The sequence below is a fragment of the Prionailurus bengalensis genome, chromosome F2 (assembly GCF_016509475.1).
Source record: "Prionailurus bengalensis isolate Pbe53 chromosome F2, Fcat_Pben_1.1_paternal_pri, whole genome shotgun sequence".
Lineage (NCBI taxonomy): Eukaryota > Metazoa > Chordata > Mammalia > Carnivora > Felidae > Prionailurus > Prionailurus bengalensis.
The window spans coordinates 40,898,343-40,917,167 of record NC_057353.1 but is presented as its reverse complement, the minus strand read 5'-3'; the positions used below and the strand labels follow the sequence as shown (position 1 = coordinate 40,917,167).

Genomic DNA, 18,825 nt, shown 5'->3' with positions numbered 1-18,825 from the left:
AAGGCAACTTGATGTTGGCTAGGTTCATGTACCAGGTCTTTGTAAGCAGTGCAAGATCCCGAGGTTCCTGTCTGGGGCAAAAATTCATTAATTCATTCAATAAATATTTATTGAACGTCTAATGTGGAATTTCTGTTCCGAAATCAGTCATTTTAACAAGTGCCCTGCAAAGAGGAGAAACCCTCCTAGTTTTTTCCTTTACTCTCCTACTAATATCACACTTCACTTCAGTTTGGATGCTACGTGTGTGAGTCTTGCCCACCAAGCAATTCTTTGACACCAGCCTGAAGTCCTACAACTTAACGAAATTCTGACACTACCTACCTGGAGATAGTGCTGACTCCACAGGTTAAGGGCTCAGTTCCATACGACCACCCCTACTTCAGAAGCCAGTTACAAACCCCAGGTTGTCACCTGCACTTCAGAGAGACTGGCTATAAACTGGCTATATGATTCCCTTCTCAGGTTCCACCCCTTGCTAGAACAGCTCACAGAACTCAGAGAAACACTTACATTCACTAATTTTATCAAGGATATGATAGAGGATATAGGTGGACAGCCAGATGAAAAGCCCCATGGGACAAGGTCTGGAAGTGTCCCCAGTGCAGGAGTTCCTGTCCCCACTGTGTTGGGGTGCACCACTCTCTCAAAGCACCGGATATGTTCACCAACCTGGAAGCTCTGTGAGCTTGTGGGATTTTTACGGAGGCTTGTCCTGCAGACAGGACTGATCGGTGATTCAATCTCTAGCTTTCTTTCCCCTTCCTAGGGGGTGGGGCCACAAGTGCTAAGCTTCTAATTATGGCTTGCTCTTTCTGGTGAGCAGCCCCCATCCTGAAGCAATCCAGGACCCCACCAAGAATTGCTTCGTTAGAACAAAAGGTACTTCTCACCCAGGAAATTCCAGGGGGCTTATTAGGAGTTCAGTGTCAGGAGCCAGGGGCAGGGAACAATATATATATTTTCTATTATTTCACATGCCACAGTGATGCTTAGGATGAATCAAGTTTTAGGAATGCTGTCCTGCTCAATATTTACTGCCACCCAGAGTGCTGGCCTATTGTGTGATAGAACATGATAGTCTTGGGGCCAAGTGGGTATCAGGAGCAGGAAGTCTATTCCTTTGAGTCCTGCTCAGCTTATCAATAACTCCCCTGGACCCCCTTTTTAAAATTCAGGGTTTTGTTTTAGCTTGAAAATTTTTAGGTCATCTTTTTGTTTTTTTAAGTTTATTTATTTATTTTGAGAGAGAGTGGGGGAGGGGCAGAGAGAGCGAATCCCAAGCAGGCTCCACACTGTCAGCGCAGAACCCCGATGCGGGGCTTGAACTCATGAACCATGAGGTCATGACCTGACCCAAAACCAAGAGTGGGACACTTAACCAACTGAGTCACCCAGGTGCCCCTAGCTTTAACTTTTTCAGTGCAAATTTGTCACTTCTCTATTGTGGCTGGGCTTTTTGAGTTCTCAATATGTGGCCTATTTTTAACCAGCTCAAGCATCATTTGGAAAAATAATGCACACACTTTTTTCTCGTCACCAGTCATTGGTAAAAATGTGAAATAAACCCAGTCTCAACTCCTCTCTCTCAACACTTTTATCTCTGCCTCCAGGTTGAATCTAAATCACCGCGTTTGACCTTTCAAGTAGTTGTGTGAAGAGGAATTGAGGCCTGAACATGTTTTTTCAGCTTATTTGATGAATATATCTCATTAGAGGGACCCAAGACCATCCCAAAAGGCCACAATGGGCCTCTTGACTTGGCTTTGCAGGCACCTCCCTGTGTTATGAAAGATGATACAGAGGGTTTGATAAGGCTTGTCTCTGATTAATTTCTGCTGATTATCATTTGCTAATTTAGCATCTTTCATTTCTAATTTTTTCCCTGGAAGATGTGGGTCAGTGTTTTTCCTGGTGTGAAAGTTAAGCACACTGATCAATAGCAGGCTGCTCCTTTCTCATTTGGTCTTCCATTCAGTAAGTGTTTAAGGAGCACTGACATCCTCTCGTTACCGGTCTCCCTGTTGGGTGTGGGTACCCTCACATGGCTGCGTCTGCAGTTATTTTCCTAAAACACAAATCTGACCTTGTCAGTCTTGTGCGTAATGCTTCTCTTTGCTCCTCAAGGATAAAGTTCCAGCTCTTTAGCTGAACACACAGTCTCCCCTCTCATCTTTTTCTACTCTCAGTCTCACATGTTCTGTCGGGATAACACAGGCTTCTTCCCATTTGCAGACATGGTGTCTCGTGTTTTTATCCCCCACCTCTGGGGGCGGCAGTGATGGGGTGGGAAGTCCAGGGAGGCCAGGTAGGACCCACTTGGTGAGAGGATAGGATGCCCCTCCTCTGTCTGAGCACATGGAGAGCTGAGCTGCCTGCATGAGCTTGGACTTGGCTGGACCAGCAAGGAACAGAGTACATCCTTTGCCCACATTGTAGGCTTGCTCTGGGGCTGTTCTATCTGCCAGGATTTCTCTGTTTGATGCCCCTGTCTTCATCCCCTGAGATAAGGAGTGGGTCCCTGGGAGTCAGCAGCTCTAGCTTGCACCCCACCCTCAGGTGGGGAGCTCTATCAGATCACTTGGAGGTGATCAAAAATCATTATGGGGCCATGGCCTGCAGATAGGGGGTGCTTATCTCTGTAAACATCCTCTCTTTTACATCTTGTCTAGCTTACAAAATTTTATATCCTGTATGTTATATCCTGTCAATTGCTTCTTATTTTCTATCTCAAATGACCTTGAGTCTTCAGACATAATCCTTTCTCTTCCATATGAACAATCTTTCTATCATCCTTTCTATTGAACTAGAAATTGTGTTGTGATGTTGTGTGTGTTTGTGTGTGCATAGAGGAGAGGGGTTTCTGAAGAGTGGGAATTTTCCCCAGAATCTCTTTTCTACTGGGGCTCTCAAGAGCCCAGGAAGGACCAAGTCCTTCTCATCTTTATATTTCTTGACTGATAACACAATGGATACTGCATGCCAAGGAAGAGTGGAGAAACAAAGATGAATATAACACAATTCCTCCTCTCAGAGAGCTTATGCTCAGTAAAGATCTAAAATAGATAACCAAACAATGAGATTCCTGAGTCAGGTACTGTGAGACTACAGAGGATGTGGAGACCGTCCATCTGGGGATAGCCGGTGGGGATTGGGAAAGCTGATGTGGAGAGGACAACATTGACATTGAGCCAAGTTCTGACTGAGGGAGAGAACTTTTTCGGATGTTAGGGAAGGGCAGGCCAAGCTAATGCGATGGTGTGTCAAATCCTCCATGAGTTTTTCTCTTCCTTGATCTTAGCCAAAAGGCCAAGAAGCGATGAGTTTTTCTCTTCCTGAATGGATATTACCATTTCTGTTTAACTGATGAGCAACTGACATAAACCAAAGTTAAAAGACTGACAGCTCACCAGAGGTCCTGGGTCCTACAGGCCTGGGAGAGTGAACAAAACAGTGTGGTTTCCACAATCCATAATGTACCTTTTGGGCTTTGCTTTGGTTCCTTTGTTTTTGAGGTCTTGGGTGCCACTGAGACTGTGACTGTATCCTCTCCCTGGAAAAAAATTCACATGTACACAAATATAAATATTTCAATTTTGGTTTCTAGGGCTTCACAGCTTCCTAGAAGCCTTTTAATCCCAGATGAGAAGCCCAACTTTAGGGGCTATCACTCTTCAGCAGGCCTTTAAAGTTAGGATTCCTCCCCCACCCCCAGAATCATGGAGTCTGTGCCTTGAGAGAGACCTTAAAAGTCACACAGAACCAGTTACTTAAATGATATGTAAGTTGTTTCTAGGCTAGCCTATTATATCTTGTTTAACCCTATTCTTGAAAGCTATCAGAGTTGGGAATTTACTGGTTTTTGAAGCAACTCTTTGTCTTGGGTAGCTCTGTTATGTGCTTCCTCTTATTACACTCAAATTAGTTTCTTGATTCTTGATTCCTGGCTCTGTCCAGCATGGTCTGGAACAAGAGTGGATCCTCTATCTTTTGATTTTCTCTGCTAACCTCTGCTACCCTCTATGAGGTTAAGTCCTTTATTTTGGGGTTTGGATCCCGAGGTCTCTGGGAAATGATTCTCCATACAATGTGAACATCTCAATATGAGCCTTTCCCCATCTGTCTTCTGGGAATTTTCTTGATAGAATTAATAAATTTCTGCTGAATGAATGGAATATCCCAGGGTTAAGTAAATTTGAGGAATGCTATATTGATTTCCTCTTTTAGGAGAGTCAGAATGCATATAGCGTATTAAAAGCTCTGATAAGTCCTTTAGCAAAGTCTTTTTTATGGTTCTGTTATCATTCCGAGAAGTAGGTTTTTGCTGACACCAAATTGGGAACTGCTGCTCTGTAAGAAAGTTTTTAAAGGACTTTTGGGACCGAATCTTTTAGGGGAGCTAATCGTCCTCCAAATTAATTTTTCCTCTTTTTTCCCCCCTACACAGCCTCTTGATTTTGAAACAGTAGCCGTTCACAACATTGTGTTCCAAGCGGAGAATCCTGAGCCTCTGGTGTCTGGTGTAAATTATAACACCAGCTCTTCTGCGAAGTTCAAGCTTATTGTGACAGATGTGAATGAAGCACCTCAATTTTCCCAGCGCATATACCAAGCAAAAATCAGGGAAGATGTGGCTGTAGGCACTAAAGTGGGCAATGTGACTGCCAAGGATCCGGAAAATCTGGACATAAGGTAGAGGAGAGCAACGCTGGGCAGGCCTAGCTGTGCTGTGACCATGGCCAGTGGGGAAGAAGAAGGGCTGGGAGGGGCAGAGAAGCTGGCCTGACTCCAGGGCTCTCCTCTAAGAAAGCAGCCAGTGATCTGACGCTCTATCCTAGGGTCCATGGTGAACTTAATCTTGGTCCCAACAGTCATCAGTACCCTCTGGGCATCAGTGAGAATCCAGGCCCAGGCAAGTGGGAAGCATGTCAGCTTCCATCCCAGCCCACTAACTGCAAGTTGTGGCTGAGAGATGGTGAGTTCAGCAGATGGGGTCCAGAAGTTGGGCGACCCAAAGCCAGACTCTGTGTCTGTACCAGCCACGGGGGCCAGGGTTTGGGAGAGAGTTCTAGTCCAGTCCCTAAAATGGACTGAAGCTCTAGACAGAGAGAATGAAGCAAAAACCCAGTTGGACAGACTCAGCCCCCTGATATAAGGGAATCTTCTGGATGCAGAGTGCCTATATTTCTTGGATCTCTGGACAATAGTTCTGGGGTGACAAGACTCATTCCAGAGCCTACCTCTGGAGAGGTCAGTGCCCAGGCTGAGGCAGTTAGAAAAAAAGATGTAAATCTTAGTCATTTTTTCCCAGTGCGACAGGACTTACACAGATTTGCCTTAGAAGTGAACAATGATAATTTGCCCAAGATACATATATATGTGTGTGTGTATCCATATCTGTATCAATATTTATAACTTCTTTAAGATTGTATAGTTAACAAGCACAATAGATAGGATTTGAGCCCAAATCTTTTGCTTCTGCGGCATGACAAATACTTTAGCATGCCTTAAACCATTGCATGTGGTTATGAATGACCTTAAATTCCTTAAATTTCTTGAAACATTTGAGGGGAGTCTTGCCTCCCAGTGAGCTGTCATTTAGGTACTTGGGATCACTTCTAAGACCTTTTTCTGATTGTCAATCAAGGAATAAAGTTCCCATCTACAATTTCACTCTCTACATCCTTCTCTGGTTCCATAAAAACAAACATAAGGGGTGCCTGGATGGCTCAGTTGGTTAAGCGTCTGACTTCAGGTCAGGTCATGATCTCACGGGACTGTGCTCTGTGCTGACAGCTCAGAGCCTGGAGCCTGCTTTGGATTCTGTGTCTCTTTCTGTCTCTTCCCCTCCCCTGCTTGTGCTCTGCTTCTCTCTCTCAAAAATAAGTAAACATTTTTTTTTAAAGGCAAACATAAGAAAGAAAGAAGAGTGGGGGCTGTACTGTGTGGTTTAGTGTAGGTACTAATATATACATCAGAGCCACAAATTATGATGGGGCACAAAATATTTGTAATTTACGGCCATTTATTGTTTAACAAATACTTCTGCCTTCTTCACGAGAATGCTATAAAGATTATTAGTCAAAGATAAGTGAAAAAAAATTTGAGTTTATGTGTAGGGAAAACAAAGTCGTTTAAGAACATTTCTTGGATCAAGGAAAAGATATACATGCTATTAAATTGAGATCAGGAAGATGAGGAAGAAGACCGAGAAGGGGAGTGTCCTGTAAGAAGACAAATGAAAAAAGGCATTTCAAGAACGAGGAATAATCATTATTTCTGAGGCGAGTAATAGGTCAGTTTAGAATTAAGGATGGCTCCAAAGTTTTTGGCCTGAGTGCATTCTTTTTCTCTCGGCCCCCCAAATTTATAATCCATCAGCACCCATTGGGTCCTAATCCGACCCACCAGCAAAAATTAGAGATCCTTTCCTGGAAATATATCCAGAATGCAAATGCTTCTCACCATGTCCACCATGGTCCAGCCCACCATCCTCTCTTTCCTGGGTGCATCCCTGCCCACTCCTCCAGCCCACCCTGCGTCCACCTGCCACAATCACAGTGGTCCTTTTAAAAAGTGGATCAGCTCAAAGGACTTCACTGAAAACCTTCCAAAGAGTTCCCATCTTACTCAGAATGAAATCCCAAGTACATAGGATTTCTTCTTCATCAGCTGTACATGCAGCCTAACAGTGCTTGGCATATAGAACATACTAATATTACAAAAAAAAATTAATTTGATGAACTAATACACCCTGGCTTTTTAATCATTCTCTTGCTTCTGGACATATAGGTTGTTTCCAGTATTTTTTTATTATATAAAATATTTTGAATATATGCATGAATGGAATTCTTTTTTAACCTTGATTAAATTGTTTTTTATTTGGGGGAAAATTTCCAGAGGTGGTATTCTTTGGCCTAAAGATATGGATATCCTTATGGCTATGTTGTGTTGCCTCTCAAAAGGCAACACTAATCGGTTTTCCTGTGGTTCTAGTCTTGTCTCAGATTCATCTCTCACACACCTAACAACAAGTTCCATTGAAAACACAAATATGACTAGATCACCTTCCTGCTTAACAGCATTCCACGGCTGCCCATTGCTTCCCATTATCTGGCTCTTTCTACTTCCCTGGTTTCATCTTTTGCCATCCACTGCTTCCCGTTTTTATCCCAACACAGCTGGGATGTCTGACCCTCTCACACCACCAGGCTATTCCTTGGTCTCTTTGCATTAGCTCATGCAATCGCTTCTGCCTGAAGCATCCTGTTTCTTGCCTTAGTTAACATCTCCTGCTTCAGAAAGGCTTCTCTGGGGTGCCACAGGGCCCCTCTCATTGTATTTACCACATTTTATTGGAATTATCTATTTCTGTGTCTGTCTCCTCCATTGGCCTAAGAGCCTGTTTTTTTGGGTTTTTTTGTTTGTTTGTTTGTTTTGTTTGTTTTTTGATAATCTCCTCTCTTGTTCTACAGCCTGATGTTTGCTAAGCACTCAGTAGATGTTTGTAGAAGGAACAATTCACTGTGCCACCAGCAGCCTGAGTATCCACCCATTCCCTGGCATCTCCGCCCCTGGGTGTTCAAGTTTTCTTAGAGGGAGTGGTTTGCTAATCAGTTTTAAAAGATGTTTCCAGGGGGCACCTGGGTGGCTCGGTTGGTTAAGCATCTGGCTTCGGCTCAGGTCATGATCTCACCATGTGTGGGGTTGAGTCCCGCGTTGGGCTCTGTGCTGACAACTCAGAGCCTGGAGCCTGCTTCAGATTCTGTGTCTCCCTCTCTCTCTGCCCCTCCCCCGCTCACACTCTCTCTCTCTCTCTCTCTCTCTCTCTCAAAAATAAATAAACATTAAAAAAATTTTTTAAAGATGTTTCCAGGCTGTCTTAATTAGAAACCTTTGATTTGCAGAAAAGTTTAACTTCTTTCCTCCAGAATTTGTGACTATACCTTTTCTAATAAAACAAGTATAACTACAAATCCGTAAGGATGAGGACATCCTCCTTTTGAAGATAGATGAGATACAAATAAAGCATTAATAATATTAATTAATTATCCTTTAAATATGTTATAAGTGATATATAACATATCTGATTTTCACACAGACTAATGTGGGTTTTCTTTTGCTCTTTTTACTCTATGAAGTTATTCTCTGAGAGACAACACAAGAGGCTGGCTTAAAATTGACCCTGTCACTGGCGAGATCTTTACCACGGCTCCTCTGGACAGGGAAGCTGAAAGTCTGTATCGGGTGCAAGTGATGGCGACCGAAGTAGGTGAGAAAGAAAAAAGGAGCAAATTATTAGGTGGTACGTTAATAGACATGGGAGGGAAGATGGCATGGGTGGGAAACTTAACTGGGTCAAATTGTCAGCCTATCTTAGAGTGGAAGGTTGATAAGGGTGCAAAAGTGGAGTGAAGGGCCCACACCTTCCTGGTTCTGTGCAAGGTGCGGCCCACGGGTGCCCCTGAACTGGGCTCTTTCAGGCAGGGGTGCACCTGCAGGCTGGCTAGGCAGCAAGAGAGCTGCTGCCACTCGCTCTTGTTCCTGGAGGGACTACAGCTTCTGGGCAGGTGTCTGTGTCCCCGCTGAACTCCCTCCCCTTCCTCCAAAGTGCTTGTGGGTTTCTCTCGAGAGCAGGGCCAAACCACTGCTCTGCTGACCTAGACCATTACTTGCTCTTTCAGCCTGTGATTGCAGTGGTTCAGGTCTGATCCTTTCTGAAACAGAAAATATTAAAAAAAAATTTTTTTTAAGTTTATTTACTTATTTTGAGGAAGAGAGAGAGAGCACAAGCAGGGGAGGGGCAGAGAGAAGGAGAGACAGAATTCCAAGCAGGCTCAGTGCCATCGGTGCAGAGCCCGACTGATGTGGGGCTCAAACTCACAAACTGTGAGAGCGTGATCTGAGTGGAGAGGAAGGGTCGGACGCTTAACCGACTGCACCACCCAGGTACCCCTGAGACAGAAAGTGTTTTATGCCATGTTGTCAACTTGGATATGTGCCAGAATCACCTGGGAGCCTGTTCAATAAGGTAGGAGGAGTTCACCCCTGGAGATTCTGATTCACTAGGTTTGGCTGGCCCTGGGTATCTCTGTTTTGATGAAATCAGGTGACCATTTGAAAGAAAAGACGTATATAGATGAGCCCAGGATGTTTGAATCATCCCGCAGAATCTTTGCATGCCGTTGGATCCCGTTGTGGTGCTACTTTGAACGTAGAGTTCCAGGGAATTTAAAAAATTAAAATCAACATAAATCCACAGGAATAGCATGCTTACCAGTGATAAGGCTGGTGATTAAAACATGAGGCTTCTTTGCATTTAAATGGAGTTTTCTAACTTAGAGTGGAAATTCTGTTGTTCTTATGCTGGTTGAAGCCTCTAATTAAATAGTAAATATATCTGCCTGGTTTACCAGAAAATGAGAATTGAACAAATTGGGACTAAATAAATACAGTTTGAGACCAAAAAATATATATATATAAATAAATAAACTCTCAAAATGTGAGGCCCAGGGTTGGGAGGTGGAATGGGGAACATTCCAGTGGATGGAAATCATAAAAATGGCCCCTGCCTGTGAAAAGATTAAGAGAAACAAAAGCACCACAGTCAGATTAAGCCAATGAGGGTAGAAATGCCGAAGCGTGTGCCAAATTTGGAACGATTGTGTGCAAGCAGACGGGCCTTGCTGAAGTGGGGGTGGGGCGGGGGGGGGGGACGGTCTTTCTCCCTTGCTTGTTTCCACAGATGCACATTCCATTATCACATTGTATACCTTTAATTCTTGATTTAAAAGCTCCCGAGTAATCAGGAAGTTTCTGGCTGAGCCTTTGTGCCACGCATTCCGCTACAACATACCATGGGGATTAACGCTTGACTTTGGATGTGTCCTAAGGGCCTCTCACATTTTAGAAGTTTCACAAATCAAAATCGGGATTCAATGCTCTGCACCCCTTGTTGGCTCTGAAATGATGCCTGAAACGACCTCAAGAGCACAGTGTCTTTCCCCCCTTTGGTTAAATGTGGTCAGGGCCCTAGAAGACAGTTGAAAAGCAAAGCAGGAAGACAGGGTTCACTGGAATTGAAACGGGATGGGGTCAGAAATTGTGGAAATGGTATCTGTGATTGATGTCAGGGAGAATGAGGAGAGTCAGTGTTTATGTTGCCCTGGCATCCGTGTTTCAAGCACTCAGTGTGACAACTTAATCCTCATACAACACTTTGGGTAAGTACTATTATTGGCCATACTTTATGGACGAGGGAATCAAGGCACTGAGAAGTTAAGTAACTTGCCCACCATCACACAGCTACCAACCATTAAGGCTACAGGGTCTAAATCTTTCACCACTACACCACAGAAAATCACATTCGTGCAGCCCTTTACTGTTTTCAACAAACACGACACATGGGATCCTCACAAAGTCACATGTTGTACAGCTGAAGAAACGGGGTGTAGAAAACCACAAACATCCCCGAGTCAGTGCTGAGGAGCAGTTGTGGGCTCTAGAGTCAGACTTCCTGGGATGGAAGCCTCTCTACTGCTGTGTGACCTTGAGCAAGTCACACGACTTCTCTGAACCTCAGTCTTGTCATCAGTAAATGCACGTTGGAGTTGTTTTGAAGTAATACGTATAAAATATTAGTGTGTAAATCTTAGTTATTATTATCATCACTAAGACTTTTTAACCAGGAAACGAAAGCGGGTCTGATTCTAAAAGCTTGTTATCTTTCTACTACTTCAGCATACCCAACTGCTTTAAGAGTGTGTGTGTGTGTGTGTGTGTGTGTGTGTGTATTTATTTATTTATTTTAAAGAAAAGAAGGTATCTTGTCACGTTATGAGGAAAATGAGAAAGCTGATATCATGTTTCAATCCCTTACTTCCTTAGGCGGCTCCTCCCAGAGCTCCATAGCCAGTTTCCACCTGACCCTCTTGGATGTCAACGACAACCCCCCTCGGCTAGCCAAGGAGTACACGGGCTTGTTTCTGTGCCATCCCCTCCACCAAGAGGGGACTCTCATTTTTGAGGTCACTGATGATGATCAGCGGTCATTTCCGAGTCCACACTTTTCATATTCCCTCGTCAGTGAAAGCTCACGAAATGACTGGGAAGTTTCGAGAGTCAACGGTGAGTTGAACAAAACACTGACGGATGATAAAATTAGTTTTTGTTTGCCTTGGTGTGCTTGCGGTGGCACTCGACACAGAGTTTTCCCCCATGCTGCAGGGAGGAAGCTCATGCTTTGAGAACCTGTAGAGGGGAGCTCTCCAGGGGGAAGAAAGCCCTGGGCTTCGGAGGGAGGAGAGATTAACATACAGCATCCCCCTTAGTGTATAGGGGCAGTTGGACAATCTGAACAGCATTTGCAAAATTTCCAATGGCCACCGAGGGACAGATTTCATAATGGTTTTTAAAAACACCTTCATGGAAAAATAATTGTCACACAATAAACGGCACATATTTAAAGTGCACAATTTTATAGAAATTGATAAATGTCGAGCCCATGAAGCCCTCATCACAATGAGGATAAGAATATTTTCACCACCCCCAAGATTTTTCAGGCTCTAGCTCTAGGTGCAGTCCTCATTTCCCACCCCACCCCCACCCCGCCAGTCCTCCACCCCCCATCCCCGGGAATGGCTGCTCTGCTTTTCATCACTATAGATTAGTTTGCATTTTCAAGAATTTTATCTAAATAAAATAATACAGTATGTGCTCTTTTTGGCTGGCTGTTTTTGCCTTAGCTTACTTATTCTGGAATTTCTCCATGTCGTTCTGTGTATCAATACCCATTCCTTTCGATTATGGAGTAGCATTCCATGGTAAGACGCTCTCACAGTTTGTTAGCCATTCACTTCTTGACTGTCACTTGGTTTGCTTCCAGTCTTCGCTGTTACAAATAAAGCTGCTATGAGCATTGTGACCAAGAATTCTGTAGGAGCATATGCTTTTATTTTTCTTGGTTAAATACCTAGAAGTGAATGGCTGGGTCATATGGTAGCTGTATGGTTAAAGTTTTCAGAAAATGGCAAATTGCTTTCCAGTTTGTAACGTTCTACATCGGCAGCAGTCTGTGAGGGTTCTGGTTGCTCAACATTCCTCCCAATACTTGCTCTGCTTGGTTTTTTTAACTGTAGGCATTTTAGTGGGAGTGCAGTAGCATTTCATTATGGTTTTAATGTAAGTTTCCCTAAAGACTAATGGTGTTGAGCATCTTTTCATGTGTTTATTTGCCACCCATGTGGAGGGGCTGGGCAAATTTTGTGCCCATTTGAAAAATGTGGCTGTTGGCCTTCTATTGTTGACTTCTAGCATTCTTTCTATAATCGAGGTATTAGTTCTTTGTCAGATATATGTTTGCAAATATTTTCTCATGGGTTATGACTTGCGTTTGCATTTTGTAAGTGTTTTTTTTTTAAGTTTTTTTTTTTTAACATTTATTTATTATTGAGAGACAGAGAGAGACAGAGCATGAGCAGGGGAGGGGCCGAGAGACAGGGAGACACAGAATCCAAAGCAGGCTCCAGGCTCTGAGCTGTCAGCACAGAGCCCGACACGGGGCTCGAACTCACTAACCATGAGATCATGACCTGAGTTGAAGTTGAGCTTAACTGACTGAGCCACCCAGGTGCCCCTCCAAAGAGTTTCTACATGGACAATCATATTGTCTGCAAATAATAGCATTTTAATTTCCTTTCCAAACTAGATGACTTTTATTTCTTTATTTTTTTATTACTGGCTAAAACCATCAGTAGAATGTTGAATCAAAGTAGTGAGAGTAGAAATAAACTGATCTTGGGAGAAAGCACTTAGGCTTTGACCATTAAGTATAAAGTTTGCTATAGTTTTTGTGTATCAGATCAAGGAGTTTATCTTCTGTTCCTAACTTGCACAGAGGTTTTTTGTTTTGTTTTGTTTTTTGTTTTTGTTTTTTTTAACTAGGAATGGACGCTAAAATTTTCATGTACTTCTTTTGCATCTATTGAGATGATTGTATGGTTGATTTTTTTGGTCTATTGATTTGGTGAATTGTGTCAATCAGCTTTTGGAATCAACTCCTAGATCTTAAACCAATCTCTTCCTGGTATAATGCTTACTTGGTGGTGAAATATTAGCATTTTTATGTATTGCTGGATTTGATTTGCAAAAATTTTAAGGATTTCTCCATCTGTATTCATGAGGGATATTGGTCTATATCTTTCTTCCCGTGTAATGTCTTTGTCAGGTTTTGATGTCAGAGTAATGCTGCTTCATCGAATGAGTTATGAAATATTCTACTTCTTCAATTATCTGGAAGAGTTTGTGTAAAATTGTTTTTTATTTCTCTCTTAATGTTTGGTAGAATCTACTATGAAGCCATTTGGACCCAGAGTTGTCTTTATAAAAAGTTTTAAGTAAAAATTCAACTTCTTGGGGCACCTGAGTGGCTCAGTCAGTTAAGTGACCAACTCTTTATTTCAGCTCAGGTCATGATCTCATGGTTCCTGAGATCGAGCCCCACGTTGGGTTGAGAGCTGATAGCATGGAGCCTGCTTGGGATTCTCTCTCTCTCTTCCTCTCTCTCTGCCGCTTCCCTGCTCATGCTCTCTCTCCCTCAAAATAAATAAGCTTAAAAAATTCAATTTCATTAATAGATACAGGGCTATTTAAATTATAGATTTTTTCTTGGTTGAACTTATTAATTTGCATCTTTTAAATGATTTGTCTGTTTCATTTGATTTGTCTAATTTATTGGCACAAAGTTATTTGTCATATGGTTTTATTATTCTCCTAAAATCTACAGACTCTGTAGTGATATCGTCACCTCATTCTGATATTGGAAGGTTGTCTCTTTTTTTTTTCCTGATCGATCTGGCTAGAGGTCATTAATTTTACTGATATTCTCAAAGAACCAGCTTTTGATTTCATAGATTTTTTTCCTGCATTTTTGTTTTGTATTTCAATGCTCAGATTTTTATTATTTCTTTTATTCTTCTTATGTTGAATTTAATTTTTTCTTCTTGTTTTATTTTTATTAAGGTGGAAGCTGAGGCAATTAATTTGGAAAGTTTTTCTTTGTTATTGTGGGCATTTGGTGCAATAATTTTATGTCTTAGTGTCATGTTAGCTGTAGCCCACAAAGTTTGACGTGTTGTGTTTCCATTTTCATTCCATTCCAAATACTTCCTAATTTCCCTTTAGATTTCTTCTGTGACCCATGGCTTGCTTAGAAGTGTGTTATATAGTTCCCAAATATATGGGGATTTCCCACATCTTTGATTATGGATTTCTAACTTAATTGCTTAGCAACCAGGGGACAATTGGCTAAAATACTTTTAAATTTATTGAGACTTCTGTCTCTCAGTACTTTGAGGATGTTTTTCCCCTGGTGTCCTGGATTGCACCGTTTCTTCTTTGTTCCCTTAAATATAATTTGTCCTTTTTCCTCTGGATGCTTTTAAGATTTTCTTTTTCACACACACACACACACACACACACACACACACACGCATGCACAGGATGATCTTTCTCACTAGTTTTAAGCAATTTGATAATTATGTGCCTTAGTGTCACTTTGTTTGTTTTTCTTTTTCCTGGGATTTACTAATCTTCTTGGATCTGAGGACTTAGAGTTTTTACCTAATTTGGAAAATCATTTAGCAGTTACGTCTTCAAATATTTTTTCTTTTTCTAATTCAGTGTTTCATTCAGTCTAATGTTATAAAACATAGCTACAGAGCTATGATAGTTAGTAGTATTTATTCTACAGAGCAATCATAAATTGAGAAATTAAAGGGTGCTTTGGCATCCTGTTTGACGTTATGGAAGGCAATGTTGAGTGGTGATACTTTGGGTAATTTAACTCATACTTATATCGAATGATTTCCTGGCCAACCTTAGTATTATATTGCAAAGGTGAGCTTTATTCCTGTTGATACATGGGTATGAGGTTGTGTTTTTATGTCATTCATTTTTTCCCCCTATTCTGACAGGAACTCATGCCAAACTTTCTACCAAGCACACGAACTTTGAAGAGGGACTTTACAGTGTCCCAATCCGCATCAATGATGGTGGCCGGCCACCGCTGGAAGGGGTAGTCTCTTTACCAGGTAGGTACTTTGCCACAGGCAACTTGGGATAATGTCTGTCACCATGGGTAGTTTGAGAGAATTCCTGTCTTTGATATAGGATTTTGCAAACTTTTTGCTTGAAAATATATTTTACCAAATACTGTTTTGCGTTGTAGTTACTTTCTGCACGTGTGTGGAAGGACATTGTTTTCAGCCAGCAGGTCACCAGCCTGGGATGCCCACTGTGGGCATGGCAGTTGGTATACTCCTGACCACATTTTTGGTTATTGGTGAGTATAATTTCTCAGATTCAAGGATTCCTGTTCTGGGCCTTAGAGACCTTCACCTCAGGGTCTGTCTTTGGGGCTGGTCTGCTGGCTGCTTACTGACGTTCTAGGCAAACAGCCAGGAATATGCATTACCAGCAAACCATCAGACTCTCCTAGTTGAGATCTGCTGCCTTAATACCACCCATTACCTATCATTGGTTAGTTGGGAAATATCACACAAGAGGCTTTAAAGCATAAATTGTTATGTTTTGTGCCTAGTGTCCAAGCTTTTGTGATACAGGAGAGAGAGATGCAGTAGCTGTGCCCCTGCTATGAGGCAGGCACGGTGCTTGATGTGGGGGATAGGTGATGGGCAAGATATACACGGATCCTACCCTCACAGAGCTTACAGGCCAGTCTACCGTTGTTGGAACAGGTAGAATTAGCCTTCCGGTGGAGACGCTTACATACCCAAAATGTTGCAGAACTTCCCTTTGAGTATTTTCATGATGGTAGACTAATTCTTTGTTACCCCAGAACAAGTCGAACTTATCATGGGCCTTATTCTGCTTTGGCCCTGGCCAGGCTAAACAGCAGGGTCCCCACTTCTAGCCGTCTTCTTTTTTTGTGAAACGCTCAGTGCTCAAAGAGGTCCTCTTTCAATTGTTGTCCTCACCATAAGTTAAATAGTAGAAATAGATACTTCACCAAGTCATATCCACTTGACTGAAGGGGTTTATACCATTTCACATCCTTTCTCTTTGAAAAGGAAGGCTGGGATTATTCTAAGAATTCTTACTCGTTCTCTTAGCATTTGGTCTTTTCTCTGCTATCCAGTCTACCACATTAGACTCTGATTCGCAGCTCTAAAAGGGACCTCATTTCCTTATACCATTCCATCCAGATTCCTCATTATCATGACATGGAAGGGCCTTTGTGACATAGTCATTACTCATCCTAACATATGCATGGGGATCATCTTTTCCCCCTGATCACAGGTTGGTGCATCCCCTTTCATACTAATTGAGCTAAAATTTTGAGTTGTCACTCACTTAAGCTTCCTTCTACTTCGATGCCTTTTTTTATTCTATCCTCCCTCCCATCTTGAAAGGATTTTTTGAGTTTATGCACCAAATAACAGTTTCTCAGATGACCATGTAAAGCCATAATTTTGCCACAAGTTAGACTGGGTAAGTCTGGGGATATCTGGAGATAGAAGTAATAGGATCTTACAGTTTCATGCCCTTACTTTTTTCAAAGTAGGGTTTGAATTAGTGCAAGATTCTTTTTTTTTTTAATGTTTATTTTTTTCTTTTTGATAGAGAGAGCAAAAGCAGGGGAGGGGCAGAGAGGGGGGGGGACAGGGAATCTAAAGCAGGCTCTGCACTGACAGCTCGATGCAGGGCTTGAAACCGCGAATCATGAGATCATGACCTGAGTATGACCGGATGCTTAACTGAGTGAGCCACCCAGATACCCTGGAATTAGTGCAATATTCTTAATGGGTCTCTGAGTATCCAGTCTTTTCTGCCACGATTCCTCCTATAAATTCACTGCAGGTTAATTTCCTTCAAACAACTCCCCTTTTCCATATTGGTCTCTGGTTTATAGTACACCTTGACTGCTAAAACGCACAATGTAATTTTGTAGGTGTTCAGAGATAGGAGAAACCAGAAAGATTAGGGAGTCTACTCAAGCTGGAGCTATGAGGAAGGCACCAAAGAAAATGTGATAACTGGCGTGGACACACCCGAGCTTTAGGTAGGTGAACAGGTCAGAGAACAGCTTTCTGGTTGTTCTCACTGAACTATTTCCTCTAGAGAAGAGGATGAAGGACTGGAATCAACGTTCACTGAGTACGTCCAAAGTTCAGGAAGTCTGCCAGATGCTCGTGCACTTAGTCATCCACATACATTAGGTCCTATATTTCTTGGTAAAGACCCAGCAATAGCCACCAGCAGAGATACGCTTTGGGAGTTGATACGTACTTACCGAACAAGATAAATGATAAGCTTATGAACCCAAGAAAGCCAATGCCTAGAATCCCTTATTCACCAGGACAACAAAACTTTGTTGACCCACGAAAAGAAATGAAGTTACATGAGTCACTTTTTCCTACCAGGGTATTACTTCATAAACAAATGTGATAGTACATTTTAAGATTCCATCTCTTTGACCTTGAATTTTCTCTTTTAGGTATAATTTTAGCAGTTGTGTTTATCCGAATAAAGAAGAATGAAGGCAAAGATACTGTCGAAAGTGCTCAGGCATCTGAAGCCCAACCTCTGAGAAACTGAATCTGAACAGGAATGTTTGAGTTTATGTACCAAGTGCTATTTCCGTAACACAACCATTTAATCTCATAATTTTACTTTTTGTCCAACATGTGCTCTGTAATTTTTTACAGATATACCCTCTTGCCCTTTAATATTTTATTACTCTTTGATATTTCATGTGCTATAGACATTAGAGATATTTTCCATTTTCCCATGACACTTTCCCCTCTGCAAAAGCCTTCGCTATTTATCCAAAGCCAAAAATGTATGTGTTTTTTCCCTTTAGGGAAAGATGGACTGATGAACTCTTCTGTTCACTTTCTCCTTATCGAGATTTATCAGTCCTCCACCACAGAACTTCCTGGATTCCACTCATACTTTCTCCACTTCTATCCTATGTCTCCTTCCTCATGTCTCATTTGGTATTGTACCAATTTTAAGACATTTGTTGGAGACCAGGACAAAGGGAAATCTCAGGAAAAAAATAAAATAGGAGCGCCGTCCCTTGGTGTGAACCGACACTCTCTTGTGTTAGTAGCCTTCTTTGGCTCACCGTGGCTCATAGTGCTCTTCGTTTGAGGTTCGTCCACTTGGGAATGGCACAAGCCACACAGGCCCCTTTCATCAATCTTGGTGCAGAAACCAACCACTGACTAGACTTACTTACTACCTAGCATGCTTACATGCTGCACGTGTTTTCTTTATGTGTATATTAATAGTTTTGGTTACTGTATATTTAACGGTAAAAGAAAATATGAACGCACGAAAGACGTAGTGACAAGAACCAAGAATAAATGTTGGCTATGGTTTTGTTTCTTGAGCTCTTTGGCTCTACTTGCCAGTTCTTTGCATTTGTTGAGGGAACACCTGGAGAGCCATGGTTACTTACGGTTTATCAGAACTGCCTCCCATGTAGAGTGGGTCCGTAAGGAGGAGTGTCCAATGAAATAAAAATTCACTGCTTTCAGGACCATGGATTGGGTTCAAGACAGATATAGTTGGGATTTTAAAATTTTAAATAAGAGAACCTTAGACATTTGGAAGCATTTTTAGGTCTGATGATATTGTCTTGCTCAGGCTTTGAGCCTTGAAAGCATTCAATATTACAAAACCTCTCAGAATTTCCAAGAATTTTTTGGAAGAGAACTTGTATCTGAAAAGGTGCTCTTAGAATGGCAGCTGAAGCAGGCCATGGAGTTCTGTTTTTCCTAAATAATCCTTTTTGTGGAC

The 18,825-nt window shown here is 42.0% G+C and overlaps 1 protein-coding gene across 2 annotated transcripts in view; it reads left to right on the top strand.

Annotated features, from left to right (window-relative positions):
- CDH17 (cadherin 17) overlaps window positions 1-18,415 on the top strand; it is a 61,601-nt gene extending 43,186 nt beyond the window's left edge. Inside the window, exons 12-17 of one of the 2 annotated variants that reach the window (XM_043601383.1) lie at window positions 4,448-4,692; window positions 8,142-8,272; window positions 10,888-11,127; window positions 14,973-15,089; window positions 15,227-15,340; window positions 17,516-18,415. In XM_043601383.1, coding sequence (XP_043457318.1) covers window positions 4,448-4,692; window positions 8,142-8,272; window positions 10,888-11,127; window positions 14,973-15,089; window positions 15,227-15,340; window positions 17,516-17,616 — 948 coding nt within the window. In that variant the 3' untranslated portion in view covers window positions 17,617-18,415. Of the gene's footprint in view, window positions 1-4,447; window positions 4,693-8,141; window positions 8,273-10,887; window positions 11,128-14,972; window positions 15,090-15,226; window positions 16,164-17,515 lie in introns of those variants that run through there. The other variant, XM_043601382.1, reaches the window with a different exon arrangement.
- Window positions 18,416-18,825: the final 410 nt, after the last annotated feature.